The 23,856-nt window shown below is 37.5% G+C and overlaps 1 protein-coding gene across 6 annotated transcripts in view; it reads left to right on the top strand.

Annotated features, from left to right (window-relative positions):
• The window catches only part of CRACR2A (calcium release activated channel regulator 2A), a 65,720-nt gene extending 42,145 nt beyond the window's left edge, over positions 1–23,575 (top strand). For 3 of the 6 annotated variants that reach the window (XM_065029189.1, XM_021297612.2, XM_065029166.1), the window contains 9 exons: positions 1,609–1,654; positions 2,471–2,562; positions 4,111–4,435; positions 8,278–8,491; positions 10,900–10,981; positions 12,642–12,756; positions 14,483–14,584; positions 19,588–19,664; positions 20,553–20,974. In XM_065029189.1, the coding sequence (XP_064885261.1) occupies positions 1,609–1,654; positions 2,471–2,562; positions 4,111–4,435; positions 8,278–8,491; positions 10,900–10,981; positions 12,642–12,756; positions 14,483–14,584; positions 19,588–19,664; positions 20,553–20,643 (1,144 nt within the window). In that variant the 3' untranslated portion in view covers positions 20,644–20,974. Of the gene's footprint in view, positions 1–1,608; positions 1,655–2,470; positions 2,563–4,110; positions 4,436–8,277; positions 8,492–10,899; positions 10,982–12,641; positions 12,757–14,482; positions 14,585–19,587; positions 19,665–20,552 lie in introns of all 6 variants that reach the window. The other 3 variants (XM_065029149.1, XM_065029173.1, XM_065029180.1) reach the window with 3 other exon arrangements.
• Positions 23,576–23,856: the final 281 nt, after the last annotated feature.

The following is a 23,856-nucleotide window of genomic DNA, read 5'->3' as shown; positions in this document are numbered from 1 at the left end:
GGAGGAAGGTGCAGCAGAAAGGAGCTGTAATGAACTGACCACAGCCCCCTTGTTCCCCATCCCCATGTGTCACTGGGGTTGGGAAGGAGGTAAAAGAGTCAACAGTGCAGGAGTGAAGTTGAGTCTGGGAAGAAGGGAAGGTGGGGAGAAGTTGATTGTAGTTTTTTCTTTGTTTCTCATCATCCTACAGTTGAGTCTGTTTTGTCTGTGATGGTAGTTGGTAAGCAATCTTTCTGTCTTTATCTTGACCCACAAGCTTTCCCATCTTATTTCTTCCCTTGTCCTGTTGAGGGGGTATAGTGAGAGAGCAGCTGGGTGTGCATCTGGCAGCCAGCCAAGGTCAACCTGCCACAGGACAGTGACACAACAGACGACAAAAATGGTCCCATTCTTGCACACAGTAGATGGTAGTACATGTGAAAGATTCATTTTGTTTTGACAATTTGGTATTGCAGAACAATCTCCATTCCAAAAGTGAAACAAAACAATGGTGAACTGTTCTAAGCTTGTTCTGTGGTAGAAGCCTGGCCACAGGAGACCTGGAGCTTGGAAAAAGGTTCTGTTGTTTTTAAAGTTTCTAAAAGCCAAAACAAAGATTCTTTTGCCAAAATGTTTGTTTATTTACAATTGTATCAAAATATAGTTAGCTAATTTTCTCTGTGACACTTTTGTATTCATATAGACTTTAAAGTATGCAGTTGTGTTCAGGCAATTTTAACACTCTTAATGTGCAGCAACGTTAGTTTTTGTTAGCTCAGTGGTAAGTTTGCATGGGCTATAGATTGTGCTTGCCTTTTCTTGCCTTCATTCACTGCATTTCCTTCAGGATGCCTCATTTTAAAGTTACCTAGAAAGCTTCCATACTTGAGAAGAGTCTGCTGTTTTGAAGTGTGTTTCTCATAGGCCATTCCATGTGCTGTGATCTTGTCTGCTTTTGGGAATGGAGCCGTAGATAGAAACATCTGACAGCAGAGCTGTAATGGCTGCTCAGTCTCTTTTGTGGTCAGGCCAGGAATACATGGAGACAATGAATGATGTACCAAGGAGGTGTATTGTCAGATCTGATCAGAGCTGGCCAATTGCCTGGAGTCTCCATTTCTTGACATTTTCATCTCTTCTGCATAATGAATGGAAGATGGATGTTTTTCTAGGGAGACTTCTCCATCAGACCCACACCTGTAGCCCTCAGAGGGACATAACTGGCCTTCATAGCTGTCACCAGATGAACAGAGAATTCATTACACCCTTTCCACATTAAAAAGTCATCTTTACCATGAAAAGCATTAAACATTCTAATTTAGAATAAGTGAATGCATATTGACCAGAACTGATTTCTATGTGTTACGGCATTTGTTTTCATAAACTATAGAATGATGGCCAGATACCAGCTGGCTTTAATCAGCACAGCCGTAGCAGAGATTCAATAGCCCATACAGGGAACTGGCTGTGGTGAGAATATAAATAAAGCTTGATCAAAGGTGGAGATATGCCAAATTAAAGTGCATTTGACTTGCCTTTTACACTGTCAGCTGTCTAGTCTGTCTATTAGTATTGAGTAGAAAAGTCAGCAGTTCTAAATACTTGGCCTCGGTATTTCTTTATTTGCAGGGAGAGGAACAAACATCTCAAAGATGAACGTGACATATTTTTACAGGTAAACAAGTATTATTTTCAAACCCAGTGTTGAGCAAACACAGAACAGCCTCAAGAGAAGGGATTCAGAAGGGTGTGCAGGAAATAAGCTCTCGTACTACTTAGATCTTGCCTATTCTTAATTTATATTGTCTTTTTTCTCACTTGTGAGTAAGATTTTTAAATTTGATGAACAATTTTAAGAGCTACATTTTTAGAATTATAAAGCTAGAGCTATCTTGAGGGAGATGAATGTATTTTGTAAGCTAAGGATGCAATTATGACATGATGAAATAAACTAAAAATAGAAAAATTGAATTGTGTTAATCTAACCAGTCAAGAATAGCTAATATCCTGAAATGTTTATACAACAGTACAATATCTGTGTACCTGAATCAGTACCTGAATACCTATTGGAACTAGGTAAGAACAGATCATATTGACTTTTTATCCAGCAGCAGAGAATGGGCCTATAAGAAGTTCCAAAAGTACCCTGGCTTAAGGGGACTAAGGCCACTTAGTTTACCCATGTATTCTTATTCCTACAAGAAGCTGCTAGTGTAAATCACCATCTCTCCATTGACATCTTTTCATTACATTATGCTGTTTTATTGTGGTCCACTTAGTTTACAAAGAAAATGAATTCTGTCAGGATCTGGAGTTTCCATGGTCTCATTTTTTATCACTCAGGATTTTGAAGCATTTATACTCTAGGATTTTTTCTACATTTTTTTTTTTTTTTCATATTCATTGCATTATTTAAGCATTAGGAATGAAGCCAGTTAACCATAATGAACAACAGGAGTAAATTAGTAAGAACTATTCTGTATTTCTGTAGAAATGCAAAACAAGTGTTACGAAATCCATCTGGAAGCAAAGATCAGGGTCTGTCATTGGGAAATACATAGAGGACAAGATGCTGCCTAACAGGTAAGAACTTTTTTTCATGTGTTCCCTGTTTGAGTACGATGGGGATTTTAGAAAGACGACGTGGAATGTTTTCTTTGTGATTCCTTTGGACTTTACAAAGCATGTATTTCTAAAGTGTCTGTCACTATAAAATTAGTGTGTTCCTTGAGAAATTTGGAAATAAAGAGGCAAATTTTCACATAAAACAAGTGTACTGTCTGCAAAGGCAAGAGGCTTCCCCATTGTGGATGAGTATACACTGGGAGGCACAAAAGCTTGCCTATTACCCTATTTTGATGTGGTTCAATGTTCTTGGTAAGTCCCTGCAAAACTATACCTCTTTCCCTCTCATTCTAGGGCAGGGGTGTCAAACTCACTTTCACTGGGGGCCACATCAGCCTTGTGGTTGCCATCAAAGAGCGAAATGTTACATTTATACAGTAATAACGTTACATTTATACAGTAATAAAATTACATTTGGCCCTTTGAATGCAACCGTGAGGCTGATATGGCCCCCAGTGAAACTGAGTTTGACAATCCTGTTAGAGGACAGCAGTCCTGTTGTAGAGTATGAGAATTTGAACTAGTAAAACATGGAGAATTTAATTCTCAGCTGTGTGGCTGTAAACTTGAAATCAACAGGAACAATATGGTGATCTCAGTGAAACATTAGCATGTTTCTTTTGAGACGCTTTAAATAGCTGTTAAGACAATGTCACAGCAGGAACAGGGACATGAAGTGTAAAGAGGGAAAGCTTTCAGAGGTACAGTTTGGTAAGTTCAGTACTGAGAAGTGGAGAACAATTGGTAAAAGCAATTATGGTACAAAAATCACAGAAAAAAAAAAAAGTGGGAACGACTTCTACTGTCTCTAGGCCAACCTCCTGTTCAAACAGGGATAACTCCAAAACTAAGTAAGGTTGCTCAGGGCCTTGAGTTTTCGAACATTTGGATGGAGGTCCCACAGCCTCTTTGGACGCCTGTTCCGATACTGCACCAGTCTCATGAAGAAGTTTTGTTCCCTGTAACAAGTCAGCATTTCTCATATTGCAGCTTGCATCTGTGGTCATTGCACGCACCTGAGAAGACTCTGGATTTATATTATCTACACTTCCCCTCCTGTTGAATCCCCACTTAGTGTTCTATTCATGCATATTAGACAAACCCATCTCCTTCCTGCCTGCTAAAGAGAGAATTACATGACACATAGAAAGAGTCTGGTTTGGGAGGTTGTTTTATTCTTCCAGAATAGATAGGGGAGGAGAATAGGAAATCACAGTAGAGAAATTTAGCTATTACATGAGGTTAGAAATTAAGCTAATCTTATGTTTCGTATTCTGGTTCAGGTTTTTGCTGTAAGTTATTAACTTTCCCCGTGATACTTACAGTTATCAAGCACGCTATATATATACACACATTGTATGATGAGATGACTTTTCAGTAGACATTGGACTGAATCTACTGTGCCTGCTGTGAGTAGTAAAAGACAATTCAGTTGCACTAGAAGAAAACAATAGGAATTCAGGTCCAATATATTTCTGTGATGTACTTACTTTTTTCTCTGTCTAGCCATTCATTTGAAGAAGATGATGTGTTCAATAACTCAAAGAGAAGGAATTCTGCTGGACCAAATGAAATTCTCTTGGTAGAGCCTGATGCTAGAACCGCTGAAGGAATGTCTAAAGCATTGCATCTCCAAAGAATAATATCAGTTGAGGAAGATCACTTACCCCAGCTTCTTGACAGGCTGGTTGATAAGCAGCTGAACAGATGGACTGGAGAAGATGAGAATACTTCTCAGATGGAAATGGATAAGAAAAACACAGAACAATCAATGGAATACTCACCATCATCTTCTAGAGAGCAGCCTATAGGGAAGGAAACACTGTCAAATGTAAGGGTACAAAGGCAACCTCACTTTGAGTAATATGTGCAGTTCTGAGCCCCACATTTTCAGAAGTAGTTACTTGAATGTGTCCAGGGAAGGGCAACAAAGTGGCTGGAAGGGTTAGAAGGCATGTGCTGTGAGGAGTGACTAAGGACTCTGGATTTGTTTAGTTTGGAGAAGAGGAGGCTGAGCAGCAACCTCACTGCCTTCTTCAGCTTCCTGAGGAGGAGACATGAAGAAGGAGGTGCTGATCTCTTCTCCCTGGGATCCAGTGACAGGATTCATAAAAATGGTTCAAAGCTGCATCAGGGGAGGTTCAGACTTGACGTTAGGAAACATATCTTTGCTGAGAGGGTGGTCAGACATTGGAACAGGCTTCCTGGAGAGGTGGCTGATGCCCCAAGCCTGTCAGTGTTTAAAGGGCATTTGGACAATGCTCTTAATAATATGTTTTACCTTTTGGTGAGCCCTGAAGTGGTCAGGCAGTTGGACTAGATGATTGTTGTAGGTCCCTTCCAACTGGAGCTGTTCTATTCTATTCTAAAGACCTTGGAAAACATTAAATGGTGTTGAAGGCTAATACATTGTTATTAGAATCTAAAATTATTTAGTTTTCTGGTTTTAAGTTAAAGCATGACAAATTAAACCATTGCATGAAGAGGGAGATGGAAATACATTGCAGATAAATGTTGAAGGTGCAAAGAAGGGAAAGTCAAGATAAAGGAGTGGCATTAATAATTGCAAACAATGTGTGCATAGACTTATGTCTGAAGGACTGTTTAGGAAAAGTGAAGTTAAACCTTGTAATATATGACACAATAAGATCCACTGAAATATAGCAACTGTCTAAAAAAAAGGAAGCAACTATTGTTGAAAAGTGAGGGGTTTTGTTTGTTTGTTTTTTCAAAAGAATTATATTTCTCATATGCTGATACTTTTGAGTCATCTTTGGTAGCTGTTACACTATCTGAGGAATGACAGGAGCAAATATCTTTTTAATTACTTTTGTGAGATGACTTTTAATTAGCAAATTGAAACTCAGGGGTTTTATTGTTGTTGTTCTGCTTTGTTTGTTTGTTTTTAGCTCTAGCTTTTATGTGCATGTTAACAATGAATTTACCATGCAGTAATAATTCTTAAAACAATATGCTGGAAGATACATTTCTTTGGAGTTTAAAGTCCTTCTTGCACTGCTGTTGCATTAGAGATAACTCTGTGTGTTTTCTAATTTTAGTATCACTGTTAAACATTACTCATTTTTAGATTCTTTAAGTGTATATTAAGAATATTACAGTATAGGAAAAATAGGTATGCTTGGTCATAATTATATAGTTCCTCTAGAAGAAGCAAGCTGATCTTAAAAATTATGATAGAATTATGCCATGGTTACATAATAACTTTTATCTGACATTTTAATAGAAATCTAGAGCACAGAACAGAGCTTCATCCTTTGAAATGAATTAATACAATGCTTATTTTTTACTTCCTGTATGACTTATTTTGTATCATATTTTTGAAGTATGGCATAATTGGATTTTTGAACAGCAAAAGTGAAGTAGGCCATCAGGTCCAGCTGGAATAAACCTATCCTGCCTGCTCTGTTTCAGCAGTCACGTCCCTTGAAACTACATCCTCTCAGCTGGGTAGGAACTGGGCAGTCCCTCAGATCTTTTTTCTTACAATTTTTTTTTTTCCTCAAAGACAATTGAGAGCAAGCATGAAGGGGAGAGAAGAAATAATAAAATGTCTTCTGCCTAGTTGTTGAAAACATTTTGTTTCAGTTTCTAAAGAAACATCATGAGGGTAATACAAGAAGTGCATTTTCAAAGGTCACTTAGAACTGGGAATTCTTATTTTTTTTTTTTCCTATAATTGTCAGTTCATTATCCCAGGCCTTAGTTTTGGTTGTTTTTTGCTTGTTTTTTAAAATTTAGTTTTAAAAAAACACAGCAGAATACTCCTTTCTGATAAACTCTGTCAATGTGGCACTGAAATATGAGCATGGTCCTGCATGGTTCTTTTGGTGTGCTGACTCAGCCTGCCAAGGACTATTCAATTGATGGCATTCCATTGCTTATGGCAGTCTCTAGGCTGTGTGTTTGACCACTGCTACTTTGTATGAGTAGTGCTTCATCTCCTTCCATACACCAGCTGTAGTCTGATGAATTTCTCATACAACTTTGCAACTCCTAAATGATGGCTCTTGAGATTACCACTTCTTGACCATGAAATGTAGATATCAGAAGTGACCTTGTTTCATAACATGCTTGCACATTGATTCCCACTCTTGACAGCATGCCTAGACTAGGAGGAGTGGTAGTCAATTAGTAAGTGTTTTCAGGGCAGCTCTCTGCACATAATCCTCAGCTGGACCTGAGAAAAAAGCTAACCAGCTGCTTGCTGCATCACAAGTTATGAGGTGTGAGTCTCAGGGCCATATATCAACAGGACTGTTTTCTGCAGCCAGTCCTTCTCTCCCCTCATGTCATGCTGCTCAAAGAATCTGCAGTGTAAAGGAGCCTAATAAGCTGGGAATGTTTTTCAGCAGAACTGAAAATGTGCTTTATGTAGATGTGTGTATTACTAGCAGCCTACAGTTGCAGTGGAGTTTGAGGTTTTAATAGGAAAAGAGAAGTGAACAATAAGAAATCTCTGTATAGTTGCAAAGGGCTATTATCCCAGCTTATGAAAGATACATGTGTTTTTGTCCCCAAAATATACAGCAGTGAATTATTTTTTTTTCATACTAAGGAAGACAGCAGCTTGAGTTTTTATTTAATTTTTCCCCATCAAGTGCAGCTCTGTGTTGTTTCTGCTTCTTTCTGTAGGGCTTCAGTATATTTGTAGGAAAAATTTGCAAAGCCAGACTTCAATGTCACATTCAAAGGACTTGTCAGGCAGTGAGTCCAGTTCTGATGTCTTCTTGAAGTCAAGAGTCTCAGGGATTCTGTACCTCAAATACCTAGCAGAAGGTCTTTCCCTTCCCTTCCTCTCCTCCTCTCCTCTCCCTCCTCACAACCCCTATCCCAACAAACTGATACCAAGAGCATCCATGATCTTGCTCCCTTTTGAGGCATTAAGAACAAACGTGCTGTCTCCCTCTTCTTCCCCCACCTTTGCACAAAATAAGAGAAGAGGCCAGCTAAGGTATGCCCTGAAAATCAGCTGGTGCTACAGTGTTCTTCCCTAAGCAACTCCTGATGTACATATTATACAATGGTCTTGGGAATAATGACCTAGTTGACATAGGGTATAAATATTCTCTCCAGCATCCACTTAGCTTAGCCTACAGTAAACAGGACATGGACAGGCTTAAAAAGCTAAATGACAGAAACATAGCTGAATGTTTACAGCCTGATTATCTGGGTCTAATTCTCTCTCTTTCCCCCATGCTTTTACCTGTAATGTTAAACAGATATAGAAGTGCAGTAGTTACATGGAAACTCTTGGCTCCACAGAAGTCACAAAGAAAAGAATCTGGTGATAGGTGGTATAAGCCAAACAATTATGAGTTTGCTTCAGTTATCTAGGTGAATATGTGCTGTTTCCACTGTCTCATTGGTACAGGATGAAACTACTGAGCAGAACTGAGTGAAGTGTTACGGGTTTTGATTTGCTGGGATGAACATAAACGATATTCTTTTGGAAATAATGATGCATTTTTCAGTGCAGTCTTATGTTCATATTAAATATACTTCGAGAACTCAGTCCAAATCACTGCAGTTCAAATTATCTGGAATGATGCATAGCAAACTTCTGAAATTCTGAGTTATTTTAAGAAAGAGTATATCGCTTTAAGAGTAATGGAGAACATGTTAGGATAAAATACCTTTTTTTTCCCATATCAGTTAGCCTTCAAAACAAGACAAAATGGAAAGGCAGCAGGATTTGTAGAACAGTTGGAGGCTAATGTTTGCTCTCACTTAAAGGAGAAAAGAGTAAACTCTGTTCCAGACCGCTTATTCAAGATTATTTTTGTGGGCAATTCAAGTGTTGGAAAGACTTCATTTTTAAGACGATTTTGTGAAGATCGTTTTTTCCCAGGCACAGCTGCTACTGTAGGTAAGTATAAGAAACATTATTACTATTATTATGTTTATTCCAACAGTACTTAGCAGCTTCTACTGAGATCAGGTCTAGTGTTATAAAACAGAAACATACAGATTTGGTAAAAGTCAATTATCCAAAAGCAGAGCAGGAGATGCAAAGTGAGTTCTCCTAAACTGGGAAGCAGATAATTGATGAAGAGGTTTCAGAGTAGGTTCCGTACTGAAATCGTGGCAGCACTGAAAGAAATCGGAAAAATCCTACTGATTTCAGTGAAGTGAGAATTTTCTTGCAGATCTCACTGTTCAGAAACTGATATCCTGTTCCCTGAACTGCACTGTACTAACCATCCCACCTCCATACTCCATCTCTATCCCTCTAAGTAATCAGATTGTCTTTTAGAGAGAAAGTAGAATATCTGAGTTACGTTTGAAGATTTAGCATTATATTAAGAACCAAAGAAATATGTCAGACCAATGTTTTCAAAGTCAAACATTTCAAAACCTATGTTGTACTTATGCTGCGTGAAGTTGTAAACCAAACTGTCAAAAGTCAGACACAAACAAGGTACAAAAACTCAAGTATAGGTTATTGAAATGCAGCTGAGTTACTGCCAATGTTCATTACATTTAGTCTGTATTTGGGCCTTACTTATTCTGTAGCATATATGAAATAAATTTTTTTCACAATAAAAGGTATTTAAATTAATAGATATGTCTTGCATTTGTGACAATCTAAGAACATCAGGTGAGCAGTTGCTGTCACACCTTCGACTTACAGGGTAGGTAAAGACACCTAAGTTTAAATTTCTACTGGTATATTGAGTGTCTAAGTTCACATTAGAGTCAGGGAAGATCTGAGATATCAGTATAGGGATTTAAATTAATTTTGGCACTATAAGATATTTCACCTGGCCTTCAGCTGCTGCTTTAGAAGAAAGCAGGTCTGCTGGGCATCTTTCCAGATTGAAATAGGTGTTTTGAATACCAAATGGCATCTCAGCACTAGGTGCCTAAGAGCAAACAGCTGAATTCTATCCCACCACCCTCTCCAAATCAATCCAGTCAGAGGAGCCTAGCGACCAATTAATCTGACTCTTGGTGCCTACTTCAGGGTAAGCTTCATCATTTCCTAGACTCCTAGTTCTTCATTGGCTAGATCTTCATTAATTGTAATGGGAGATTAGACATCTATATGCAATTGTCTACATTTAAGAATCTGGTGTTCTGTGCTATCCCTGTTGTTTTGTAAATGGCTGATGCACTTCTTTAGACTCTGAGGTCTTACACAGTGTGTGCAATTGCCTGGAGTTTCCAGAAGAAAAGCACAGGAATGAATGAGACCTTTTAATCTTTTGGCTGGTCATCCAATGTTCTTGCAAATGCAATAGCAAGAAACTATTTGTCGTAGCTTTGATCTAGTCTTCACGTCAATGAGTTTCATAGGTGTGGACTATGGCTGGTAAGATACAGACAGTTCAAAAGTTAAGTGAACAACCTAGAGAAGACTGTTCTCTCATAGCTCAAATTTCTTCCCTTAGATTATAAGCAATGGATATATCTTCCATCCAGATTTCTTAATTGCCCGTTGATGCTTCTTCATTAATTCCAGCAATAAAAATCCCGTTGATGTGGAAAATGGCTCTAAAGAAATTTTTGATGACCTGCTGAGGTCCCTTCCAACCTGAATTATTCTATTATTCTGTATCTAGGATACCATACAGTGTGATACAAGAAAATGCAGGTTGTCATTAGGAGTAGGCAGTGACTGATTAATATTTAAGATTCTAATTATCATTATAAATATCCAGAAGGTACTTATATCATCTCAGGTTAGGGAAACTTGGAGAAGATACATTTAATAAAATTAGATAAATTAATTTTGTCTCACTTGCATTTAGCCACATAAAAATTAGAGGACTAACCTAACTGTAGTCAGCCCATGTTCTATATTCTGAAGAGAGGAGGAAGTTCTCCATATATTCAGTCCATCTATCTTCAGCATTTATCTTAGGTTCCACTGTCCCCTTAGTGTGGTGCCTTGTGTTTTTCCACTAGCTGTAGAATGTGCCTATGTGGCATACTCAGACTAAACACTGAAATTTCAGACAGCATGAATTCCAGGCTGACTAGCTTCGACTGCTGTGGACTGGCAAATGGACCCTTGACTCATACACACTGATTTGGAAAGTTACTTATCTTACAGCTTTTACAAAATTCATCTGCTCTGTTAACATTCAGTATTTTATTACTCAAAACTTCTGGCACATAAAAGCTCTTGTTGATCTGTGATAGAGAGTATGGACATAATTTTTAATGTAGTATCTAGTTACCATTCTGCCATTGTTGCTGTTTTCTGGATCAGGTTTTCAAAGATCAAACTGAGTTTATAAAGAGACAACCTACCTTGTATTTCTATTACAGGTGTGGATTACAATGTGAAAACCATCACAGTAGATAGTACCCAGGTAGCCCTGCAACTATGGGACACAGCTGGCCAGGAACGGTAAGACACATACTTTTGTGGTTTAACCTTGGTAGTCAGCTAAACACCACACTTCACTCACTTCCCACTTCCCACTTCCCACTGGATGGGGGAAAGGATCAGAAGGGTGAAAGTAAGAAAACTAATATGTGGCAATAAAGACAGTTTAATAATAATACCCCCCCCCCCATCAAACAAACAAACAAACACAACAATTAAGAGGAAAAGAAACAAACCAAAGAAAAACAAGTCATGCAAAAAAACCCCAGTTGCTTACCACCAACTGATCTATGCCCAGCCCATCCCTGAGCAACTACAGCCTCAGCCAACCTCTCTTCTCTCCACAGTTTTATTGCTTAGCACAATGTTGTATGGTGTGGAATATCCATTTGGTCAGTTGGGGTCAGCTGTTGCAAGTGTGTTCCCCTCCCAACTTCTTGTGCACCCCAGCCTGCTCACTGGTCCAGGAAACAGAAGAGGCCTTGACACTGTCTAAGCACCACTGGGGTGTGTTACCCACATTGTTTTCATCACAAGTCCAAAACATGGCCCTGTATGGCTAGTATGATGAAATTTAACTCTATCCCAGCCAAAACCAATATACATTCTAAGGTTTGCTTCCTTGAATCATCTGTTTGAAGATTAGTAAGCATGGATCTAATCCTGCCTAATCCTGCCTCTCAGGAGAGGAATGAATTCCTAATAGAGCCAGTGAATTCACAATATAGATCCTTCCCTACCAGTGATTATGTGTTCATTTTGTGCTAAGTGTTCATTGAAAAAACTGCCAATCTGTAGAAGAGATTATTAAAGCTGTTAAAAGTTTTGTACCGCACAGTTTCTTTAGGAGGAAGGCTTATTTTAAAACATATCTAGAATTATTCCTATAGCAGAAAAAGCCTTAATAGTTTAAAAAAAAAAAAAAAAAAAAAAAAAAGTTGTGGTTTTCTTTGCTTGTTTGTTTGTTTTCCACCAAAACAATACCATTGTAGTTGAAGATCTCACAAGTTTTTGTAAGTTTTCAGTGGTAATTTCCTTTCCAATGTCCTCACCTATGGTGTATTTTTCTGTTACTAAAAGCAAGGGTGATAATGATGATCTACATTTTCTACAGGAAACTTGGGAAAAAATTCCCAAACAGAATTCTAGCTAGCTTTTGTTAGAGCACTTTATGAGGGAGAAATTTCTGCTCCAAACTTAAAATGAAAGAGGATGGAAAAAGGTAAGATATGCAGCTGATTATCCAGACTAACTCAGAATCAGTTAAAGAAAGCAGAGGGCACTTTTCCAAGCATTTTTGAATAATATTTTTTTGCAAATAATTTATTTGCTGTTGCAGTAATTTGTGGTGTTAGTAGTGCCCTCTGTGAATCTTCTACTGAATGAGAAAAATGTTCTGATGAATCAGGAAAAATGGGATTGTTTACTGCAATTCATAATAAGCCTCACCTTTCAAACAGGATCTGCAGTGAAGATCAGTATTACAGCTTCTCCCTTGTCTAGTTTGTGGAATTTTAGAATACCTATGTAAACCAAATTAACAGGGATTTAATGCTTATGATTAGCGGAAACTGTATGGCAGCATTTTCCTTTGGGAGTGCAAGGCGGGATTATGATAAAACTTACATTGTCAGATTGCTACTTCTGTTGAAGAGAGTTATAAACAGGTTCTTTCTTGTAGGTACCGAAGTATTACCAAGCAATTTTTCAGAAAAGCAGATGGTGTCATTGTGATGTATGATATAACAGCAAAAGACACGTTCACAGCTGTTAAGCAGTGGCTGATAAGCATTGAGGTAACATGACATAACTTTATATCTAAACTGTAGTGTCGTTATTCTCTACCTTCTTCTGGACAGGGAGTGTTAGCAGAGCAAAGCACAGAGAGCAGCATGTTTATTGTGTAGTCACAATTACATTTTTGTTAGTGATCTTGGTCTGCACAGTTACCAGTAAAGCTGTTTTTAGAATCTCTATGACTATGAAAATAATCACAGTTCCAGGGTTTTAAGGACTTAAAATGAGTGGTGGGGAAAGCACAGCATGGAGTCATCTGATTTCTTCTAAGGGTTATCTAGCTGATGACTCCCATTGTATCACCACTAGCACTGGGAAGTGCTTTGGATCAGTGATGATAGTGTGATGATTACTGAGCATCACTACCAGTTTGACAACCAAGTATGTATAGTTCACGGAAAATTGACTGTCTTGTGAACATAAGCCATAAACTTAAAGCTATAGTGTCTACATTAGTGCTATAAAACTGTCTTGTGGTAGACAGTTCAGTTTCCTGGAATCATCCTTTGAACAACATTAAAACAAAACCATAACTCATGCCACTGAGTGGCTTCAGTTAATTAAAAATTCTCTTTTTGTTTCTTGGTATATCTCCGTAGCTCATAGGCAACATATTTAGAGTACAAGCAGCTGAATGTGCTTGTGGCCAAAACAGAAAATAAAAATAATACTGAGGCTGCTACCATAAAGGACTGAGTCACTAGAGAGAATGAAGTGTGACTTCCTATTTTCTCACTGTTGCAGAGTATTGCTACTGAAAAAGTAGGGAACAAATTGGTAGGCGAAGATCGTTTAGTCTGATTTTATTTGGCATGTGTTCTAGTGTAATACACATCTTTCTGTAATGGCAAATAGGTGGCTTTGCAAACTGGAAATAGGACTTAATCATGCAAATGTTTCCAACCAGGTATAGTTATTCCTCATCTGAGTAGCTCTATTGAAGTAATAGTAGCATGTATTTTGTAAGAACAGATCCTTATTAAATGTATGATCTTAACAAATCAGTGATTGTTATAATTCAGTATGGTAAAAACTAGAGGAGAGTTCCAGCTTTTGATCCAGAAAAGTCAAATATTGTGGCCAAAATCTTTTTCCAAGCTGTCATAGTTCATTCATCATTACTGACTAGTTTTGTTTGCTACAAACTATTGCTAAGTTGAAGACATACGGCTAAGTCCATTTACTGCTGCAGTATTCAGCTTGCTTTATGGATGTACTCATTGTGATAATTCTAACCATTTTCAGAACTAATTTAGATTCATGCCTTTTCTATGTGTTTTGAGGGGCTATTCTGTGTATCTCTCCACTACTTCATATAATTTATTTGTCATAATTGTACCCAGCTGTTCTCATTATTTTCCTGTCCATGTAATTAGAAAAGCAGTGCTATAAACACACAATGTCAGAGAATGTGTAGCATGGTAGTATTCTCTTTCCCATTTTATTATAGTCTGATGAGCTTCTGTGCTGTTATTAAAAAATGTCGTTACTGAGGTCTCTAGCATTAAAAAACACCAAGTTAGTGCAATCTGTAACATTCTCTCTTTTTCATGCCTTTTATGCAACTTTAATTCCTGACATGTTTCTAAGTAAAGCAGCATGTACCTGACTCATGTGATGTCTTAAATGTCTCGTTGCAGTGTGACAACTGTTAGTTTTTATTATCTTGATCTGTGATTTTTTTAAATACAATGCCTCAGTCGATATTTATTCTTTGTTCTGCAGGAGACAAATGGGGAAAATGTACCTGTGCTCTTGTTGGGTAATAAAACTGATAATGAAAAGGAACGTGAGGTCCCTATGGGAATGGGAGAACATCTTGCTAAGGTACAAAAATTTGAGGGAACTTCTTAAAAAAACTTGAAGGTGAAGGTTTTAAAATGGAGTCTGAATGTGTCAAAATTCATAGGAACACAGATTCATTTTAATCAGACAAGTTTTTTAAGGATTAGGAACCTCATCACACTCATCAGTTCAGGTCTCAGTGATGTAAGTGCTGATAATTACAGTATTTAAAAAGCTGTCTAGATTAAAAAAAAGTGAGTGGTGAAAAAATATTTATGAATTCACTCTCCTATCTCTACCTCACCTCTTTTCCTTTGTTCTCTCTTTCTATTTTTTCCATCTCTGTTCTTTTTCTTTCTCTTTTTTCCGTCTTTTCTATGGATTCTTAACAGAGAGGTAATTTGAGGATCTTTTCTCCCTCCTACCTCCTGTAGAACCACAGAAGACCATCTGCTATTCCTATGATAGGAGTAGAAAACATGTTTACTTTTAGTAACTTTCCATCAAGGAGATAAAATAACTAGAGTTAACAGTCTGCATCTACCAGACCACTGGTGATCCATGGGCCATAATTTAAGCATTAAGGGACTGCAAATAGCAGATACTTGTTTATATTCCTGTGTACTATGCCCATCAATTTATTTTTTTTTTTAATCTCTCTAGACAATGCGTATAGTTTGAACACCAATGCCTCCATAATATTCATTTATTTAGAAACAATCATTTCAATATTCCTGAGAAATTAACTGAGTTGGTAGGAATTTACCTAAAATAAACAACATGCTGGATTTCATGTATGTACTTTTTTCTCCTTTGAAAGCTGATTTACAGCTCTGCTTGCTGGTAACCAAAAAAAAAGGTTTCAAAATTTGAAGTGCAGCTAAATTGTTCTTGGTATATAGGAAAGACTACTGCTAGGCACCTCTCTATAACTGAAAGAATTAGGGCCAGATCTCTTTTCATGTTATTTTGATTATTCATACAGCCTTTTTCAAGCATACCTCTGTTTTCAGCTTTGTACCCATTATTTTGTTTTTATAGGGAAGCAATATCAGCCTTGGACTTCATCCGTCAAAGGTTCTCCCTTTAGGAAATCTGGTTTGTTTTCTTGTATACATGGAAATGGAGATAGCTGTGAGACCCTAGAAGCTAGGACAGACTCCAGGGTGTAACACTGAATCCTTCTGTGAAAAAACAAATGACACATAAATGCTAAATGAACAGAGTAGGTGTCTTATGTGTCATAAGCTCTTTAAAAAATTGTACTAGTAAAACAAAGATGTATTATTCTAATATATAGGGGCATTCCAGCCCAGCTGTGTTTACTCTTACTTTGCTTCAGGCCCACATCTCACAAGTCAATGTAGTACAAATTCGGTCAGTAACATGTGGGCTCCCATTATAATGCACATGTCACATAACGGCTTTGAAAATCAGGCAGCACAGTTCATTTTTTAAAGGAAGAATGACAGCCTGAAAGGAATTATTTTTATTTCATTTGGGAAGACTGGTAGTTGCAGTGTACGTGGGATACCCTAGGAAAGGAGAATTAGGATTTTGGAAGGCATCATAGGAAACAACAAGATTGTGATGAAGCTGATCTGTAGCTGGATGAATTAAAGAGTAAACATTGTAGTGGTAAGGAGAATTTTGCAGTATAGACTTTGCAGGGAGAAATAGCGGCCACAAACCAAAATGTTCACATGCAGTTCAAGAATGACCTGATGGGAAACTTAAAACTCTCTTGATAGAGATACTGGGAATATAAAGAGAAAAGGAGAGAAAGAAAAATGGAAAGGAAAGGAAAGGAAAGGAAAGGAAAGGAAAGGAAAGGAAAGGAAAGGAAAGGAAAGGAAAGGAAAGGAAAGGAAAGGAAAGGAAAGGAAAGGAAAGGAAAGGAAAGGAAAGGAAAGGAAAGGAAAGGAAAGGAAAGGAAAGGAAAGGAAAGGAAAGGAAAGGAAAGGAAAGGAAAGGAAAGGAAAAAGGAAAGGAAAAGTACATTTGACTTTTTTAGCAGAAGATCCAGAAGGAAAACTCCATTTAACAATTTTCTGTTCAGCTTAGCTTAATTCACTGATCAAGAATTCATATGAGCACAACACCACCACAGAGAGTATTCAGATCATGTTGTGACCACCCAGGAAGAGCCAATATTCTGTTTGAGTGGATCAGTGTAACCACTGCAAACTATTTAAATAAAATGGCTTATGATATATGTGCTGCTCAGGCATTCAAGTAGCATGATTTTATTTCGGCCCTTCACAGACTACGTGAATGAACTTAAATGGGTCAATAAATCCTTCTCTATCTCTGTTCCTCAGTTGTAAAATAATAATGCCTTTGTCTGCTTTGACTTTGAAGACTAGGTGTGCTTCATGGGATAAGGACTGTTACTACGTGTTCATACACTGCCACCTTTATCAATCTGTCAGTGCCATTGTTACACAAATACTGCTAATGAGGGGGCTATTATTGTCAGAGTGATAGTACTTTACAGGACAGAAATTGCCCAGCTTCCTCTGGTAATTGTTCATTTTCCTCCCTGTTCTTTAGATGCCAGCTGATTTGTATGTAACTTTTGAATGTGAAGTAGTGGCCAGTGGTCTCCCAGCTTCAACAGCTACTTCCTGGATGGAGAGGGATAGCTTTTCCTGGCTTGTTAAATAAATGTATCTTGCCTTCTGCTACTTTGTCCTCTTTGTGTAAGCTATCAATTAAAGTTTCCTCCCTGATTCAAAGGAATGACACTTTGCATTTCCAGGCTGACTCCCCCTCCAGAGAAGAACCTGTTTGCCAGACTGACGGAAATAAGAAATTTATATCAACTGAGTATAAATTATCTTTCAACAATGAGAATTTGCCCTACCCATGGAATTTGTTGAAAAATTCATTCCGATTCATGGCAGCATAAATTATGTAATCACTGAGAGTTCTCCTCTAGTGAAATTCTGTTGTATGTGGAAAGATGTAGGAGTAGATTCACTCTCTGCTTGACTGACATAAAGTAGCTAGATATTGACCACAGTAGGTTTCCAATTAGAGTTCTGATCAGCTGAGCAGAAGAAAGGAGGGTAAATTTTATTTCAAACTTCTGTTTGTGTAGCTAGCAAGAAATTTGAGCCAGTCAGACTTTATCTTTTTCTAAGTAAAGCAGGAGAATCATGGTGTTACATCATTATAAATATACAAAACCCTGTAGGAAATTATTACCTTGCAAATATAATAGACCCAGGCAAGGATCTCTCAGCAAAACATGTTTTATTAATGATTTTGCAAGACCAGGTGTTCTACCTAAAGGTAGACACACAGAGTAGGGCAAAAAGCCCCTGCTTATATTCCCTGCAAATCCCAGCTGCAAATTCCCTCCCCTGTTCCCCATTGGTTGGATACTGCAGAGTTTACTGCCTACCTGATGCCTGCCTCAGTTTAAATGATTAATTAATCTAATTCTAACAACACCCTTCCCCTTATTGATTCATTTAAAATATGGATTCCTGGCTCTTTGGCTACCCTTCCCCCTAGATTAACTTCTTAAATACAGTAATCAGTTTGCATTCAGGGATTAGTTTGAAGAGACTTTGTTTTACATTAAGGATTCATAATCTGATATCTCTCAGTCCTTCTCCCTCAGCTGGGGTCAGGTGCCAGATCAGTTGTAAAAACAGCATTCCTCCTTCAATGGTTCCTTACAACACTGTTAAAAAAATCAATAAAATATCCATCCAACACTAACATTGCCTGATTTCTTCCCTTCTCTGCTTTTCTGTGCTTATCTGGCCACGCAGAAATCAGTACAAGTGGTTTAATCCTGATGATCATTAGAAAAAAACATATAACCATTGACAGCATATTTAAAACTGACATTTGATAACACTGAAGCATTTTTAGAGGTGCTAAAATAGACTACCATATTTATGAAACTTCTTTTCCCCACTTTTTGTCTTTGAACTTTCATGAAGATGATAAAAATTTCAAAAAGCTGTACAATTTTGGAAGCATAGTATATTAAAAAAAACAAAAAACAAAACAAAACCAAACCCCACAACACTACCAAACAACAACAACAAAACACCACCACCAACAGAAACCAAAACTGAAGTACTTGGTCATTTTAATGGGAACTTTTGTAAACTGAATTGTGTTTTATGAAAGGTTGTTAAATAAGTACAAGTGTAGTAATCACAATTAATAGCATACAAATGAAAATATGCAGACATGTGATTGTCATTTCCTAAGATACTGAGTTATTTGATGAATTTTGAGCTACTTTTATAAATAGCAATAAGGCACATAGAAAAGCAAAAAGTGAATAGCAAGTTGTAATTTGGATGGGTAAAAGGACATATAATAATACCATAGAGGCAACATAGGTGAGTTTCAATATAATATCTTGTCAAAGTAGTCAGATGTTGAGAGGATAATCTGTCATTCCCTCTCAAACTCCTCTTGCCATCACAACTGCCAGGTCAGGCTTTTGTGCAGATGATCTCACATTTATCAAGATAAGACTTCAGCTGAAGTGCTAAGAACATCCCCAGGGTGTGACCATTTATTTATCCAAACTACAAAGCTCCCAGGGCTACAAAACCAAATATTCAGACTGACTGTAAAAGAAGGTTCAAAAAAATTTCAGAAGTACAAAAAATGAAATATAATAAATTTATTGGTTTTTTTTTGCTGGGGTTTCTAACTGGTCATTTTCTGGAAAAGGTTGGTCTCATCATCACGAGGAAAGTTCACAAGATTCGGTACCTTACAAGGCATTATTTACATTTGAGCCTTTGAGAGATCAAGCTCTTAAAGCAAAAGCCACTGTATAGATTAAGTATCTGCTGAGAAATGCATATAGTTGTTGCTTAGAGGCACACTTGCACTTTCTTTTGTTACTCTTTACTGTTGGCTCTATAATTAAATCCTAATTTTTCCCAAGATGATCTATTTCTGTTTCTTTATTTGCACATTTCAATATATCTGTTCTGCTTTTTTAAATCTGGAGTGAGGTAGTGTGCAAAATCAATTGAAATGGTCTATCTGTTTGATTCTAGGATTACAATTTAATTTTCTATGAATGCAGTGCATATTCTGGGTACAATACCAAGAAATCTGTGCTTCACTTAGCTAGGTAAGAAGAAAACACAATCTATGAGTTCTCTACAAGCCTGACTTCCCTGTCACTGGTGATAGAGTAAATTCTGTTCAATCAGTTTGATAGGAACTTAAGGTGATGTAATATTTGTTCCTTTTAAAGAGGTCTGGAGCCTGTTGCTTCAACTGAGCAGGTACTCTGGTTCATAAAAAGTCCCGTGAAAACTAATAGAGCTCTGTATAGACCCAGAAACCCCTGAATTGTTGCTAGGGCAGCTGCGGGCCTAGGATGCTGTGATAGTTCTTGCAGGAATTTCTTGAAGGATTGGAGAAATATGCTTGGAAATGGATGCTGCTGAGTCCTTGAAGTAAGACATTGGATGTGCTGCTTTCTTCCCTCTGCTCATTACAGCTCAAATTCTGCTGTCTGCTTGGGGGCTAGGAAAAGGGAGAGGTGGATTTTTGAAGCTTTATAAAGGCTAGGGGTAAAAACACAGGTAAATCTGTCCCTTCTGAGCTGCTTACAGAGGTGAAAACTCTGGTAATAAATTAGCAGATCTTTAATATTTTTGCTGGAGTTAGTGAAATTTTGTGAATGTGTCAAGTAATTGATAAATGTCTAGGTAGCCAGATGTGGTTTTGTTTTGCTCCAGCCTCAAAAATAACAAATGAAAGTCGCAGTTTTGAGTCTCTGTAATATACAATAAATTCTAACAGTCAGCATCAACTACATTTTTCTAACTAAATGAACGAAGACGGCTTTGTGATGGAGCCATCATAGCTGTTTGTTTGTTAGTTCACAAAATTCTGTCATTTTCTGTTAATCTCTGGACGATTTAATAGGTTTGAGTAAAAGTTTTCTTGTTTTGATGTCTTATGGGTATCATTGACTTTTTGTCTCTAAAGTGTTGTTTCTTTCCCCCAGGATTTTAAAGGAACACGAAGATAAAGTGAAAGAGAAAACCATTGAACTTCAATCTGATATGAATAAAAAGTCTTGCTGTATCAGGCCATAACATACTGGGGCATGTTTAGACAGATCATACATTTATACAACACTACATGGCACCATCAGATTTGCTTGATCTTCCAAATATTCTGCTGTGTTCTGAGTGTAGGTGTAAGTGAATCTTAAAATCCTCTGATCTTCACTTTTACAAATATTGTCTTCAGTTAGTTGACAATGTACTTGAGACAGTAAGAGTCTTTTATTCTGTTTGACATCTAACACCACTGAATCCTACTTTGTGATCAGGATTGTAGAAGTAGCCACATTGTTAATAATAAGAAATAATTTTCTAGGAAGAAAGATACTTGGAATGTGAAGTAAAATCTTACTGGTGATGACCTGTCTTCTGAATAGTCCTGTTTATTTCAGTGCTCTTTAGATCCTGATTTTGGCTGACTTTTGTTACAGGTTTTAAAAATTGAAATAGGTTGGTTGTTTAAAAGCAACATATCAACAATTGCAAAGTATAAGGTGATATTTTAAAGCCTAGTGAAAAATATACATGGACAAAGGATTTCAAGAACTATGAAGATTTTAATAAGTGGTACTAACTTATTTATACTATGCGTTGTTGCGTATAGGTCTCTGATAAGAAACCCTGCCTTCCACTTGCATGTAATGAATTAGGTATGTTTAGATAGGTCACTGAGATACCATACAGGCTTGCCTGAGCTGTTGCTGAATAAGCTGGCATGTTTCTATGGTGACTTGGTGCTATGCAAAGATCTAACTTAGTTTCCAGAAACAGAAAAGTCATGGTAGTGCAGTGCTTTACCCTGGCTAGTTAGCATTGTACTCAGAGCAAATCAGCCAGTGTTCTTCACCATATTTTACATGGCTGAATCGCCTTGTGTTGCAGAGCTTGCTCTGAACCTGTATTTGGCTATGGTGTCCTATAGAAGTCTCAAAGCAAACTGTGGCAAACTTAAATATTCAAATAACTTCACTGTCAGGACTGCTGGTTGAAAATGCATACCTATATAGGACACTCATTTCACTGGTGTAGCTGGTTGTAGGACAAAGCATATTATGGCTGACTGAACAGCTCTTTGTGTTTAGTGGTCTGTCACAGAAGGCTTCATGTCAGGTGCTGAAGGCAGTATTTTCAGAAATAGTCAATCTTCTTTTGAGGAAGGTTTTTAGAAACTCTCTAGAATTTAAGGAGTGAAAAATCTCACCTAAGTCCAGTGAGATATTTCTCTCTTTAGCAATATTAAGAAAAAATTTATCCTCACGTACCTAAATATGTGACTGATTTTTCAAAAGCATCTGCCATACAGTATTTACCTTTGGATTAACCATGGCATGATAGCACTGAGATATAGTGTTTGAAAAATCAAACCCATAGGGACATGTTTTAGAAAATCATGGCCCACCATGGCTCTTAAGAAGCCCAAGTGTTCATGATTACTTTTGGAAGCCTTGGTAGAATATAAATGGAAATAAACTTCAGAGTGGGTCAGCCAGGCAGCACATTATCAACAATTATTCCTGTTGTTCTTTGCCTTCACTACATCCAGCTATAGTGGTAAGCATTCAAGAACGATTACTGGTGATGAGCTTGTTGGGAAAGTGGAACACGTGGCATAATTTATTTCATTATAAATCAAGCAAAAGTGTAGATTTTATTATGTGATACTATTACAGACTGTATGTTTTCAATCCATTTTCTAAACATTTAAGAAAGTTATTTTGCATTTGAATAATGAAACAATTTGAAGATGAAGGTTAAGCAGTAGCTCAATAAATAACTGTTTTGGGATAAAAACTTCATCAGTAATTAATTGTGCTCTTCGGATTTTGGTCTTATCAACTTTGTCCTATAACAATTCATGTATCCATACCAGCACTCAGATGCCCTTTCTTATGAGTTGGGATCCAAATATGAGCCCTTTCCCTGTCAAGCAGAATAACCAGGATTTTTGATCAATCAGAAATGATGGATGGACCAAGTACCCAGGATGAGCTGATGCTTAGCGGGTTTTTCCTTGTCGATTCCTGGGAGTCTGCTTGTCCAAAATCAAAAAACGTTTCCTTGCTTCCAATGAGGTGCTTAAGAACACCTAAACCCCCAAATGAACAGAATGAGTATCCATTAACGAAAATCAGTAGGCTTTCTGTTCACTTTCCAGGATTGCTTCTTGAAGTCCATTACTGGTTGTGGAAGGATGTATCACCTTATCAACTGTTACATGTTATCCACCACGGAAATCTTCACAGAACTGAATCACCTATGTTTAGTTCTGGCTGTAGTTGAACTAACGAAAACCCTTAATTTAAACCTCAACAAAATTAATTGTTCATCTCAATTTCAATTAGGGAAGAAGTATCATCAGTTTAAATATTAGCTTTGCTAACTAACAACTTTGAATTATCTGTTCCCCAGCAGTAGGGTGTTTCCTACCCCATCAATATCAGAACTGGCAATATTTCTACCAACCCCTGTCAGCCTCAGGAAGACAGTTTGAAGGCTGAATTTCAGCTTTACTACCACAAAAGTTCAAATTCAGATCCTCAGTTTTTCACTTCCTGAAGTTCATCTTGATTTTGAAGGAAAGTGACATGTGAGGTGGATCTTCTTTATGTGAATTCTACAGCAGCATTTTTATTTTGTTATCTTTTGGTAGGCACTGAGACCCTGATAGCAGGATATAAAAAACTTGAAGGCAGACAATACCTTACAGACAGTCATCCTGAACTACTGGAATGATCTTTACCAAAATAGAATGAGAAATCAGAACGTTTTTGCACAAGAAAATTTATTTACAATGTGTTAGCCAAACTGCCTGAAAGATTAAGTAAACCCATTGTAAGATAACTTTGAGTGTGTGGACAGCTGCCATAAGCCAATTAAAACAGAAACCAAATGCATGTACAACAGATACTAACTATAAATGTAAGTGCCTTGCCAAAATAAAGGGTCTCTTGGTTCACCTGCACTGACAGTTCACAGTATCACAGTATGTTTGGGATTGGAAGGGACCTCAAAAGATCATCTAGTCCAATCCCCCTGGTGGAGCAGGAACGCCTAGGTGAGGTCGCACAGGAACATGTCCAGGTGGGTTTTGAATGTCTCCAGAGAAGGAGACTCCACAACCTCCCTGGGCAGCCTGTTCCAGTGCTCTGTCACCCTTACTGAGAAGAAGTTTTTTCTCAAATTTAAGTGGAACCTCTTGTGTTCCAGCTTGATCCCATTACCCCTTGTCCTATCGTTGTTTGC

Source organism: Columba livia, chromosome 1 (genome assembly GCF_036013475.1).
Source record: "Columba livia isolate bColLiv1 breed racing homer chromosome 1, bColLiv1.pat.W.v2, whole genome shotgun sequence".
Taxonomy (NCBI): Eukaryota; Metazoa; Chordata; class Aves; order Columbiformes; family Columbidae; genus Columba; species Columba livia.
This window is presented reverse-complemented; position numbering and strand designations above follow the sequence as displayed.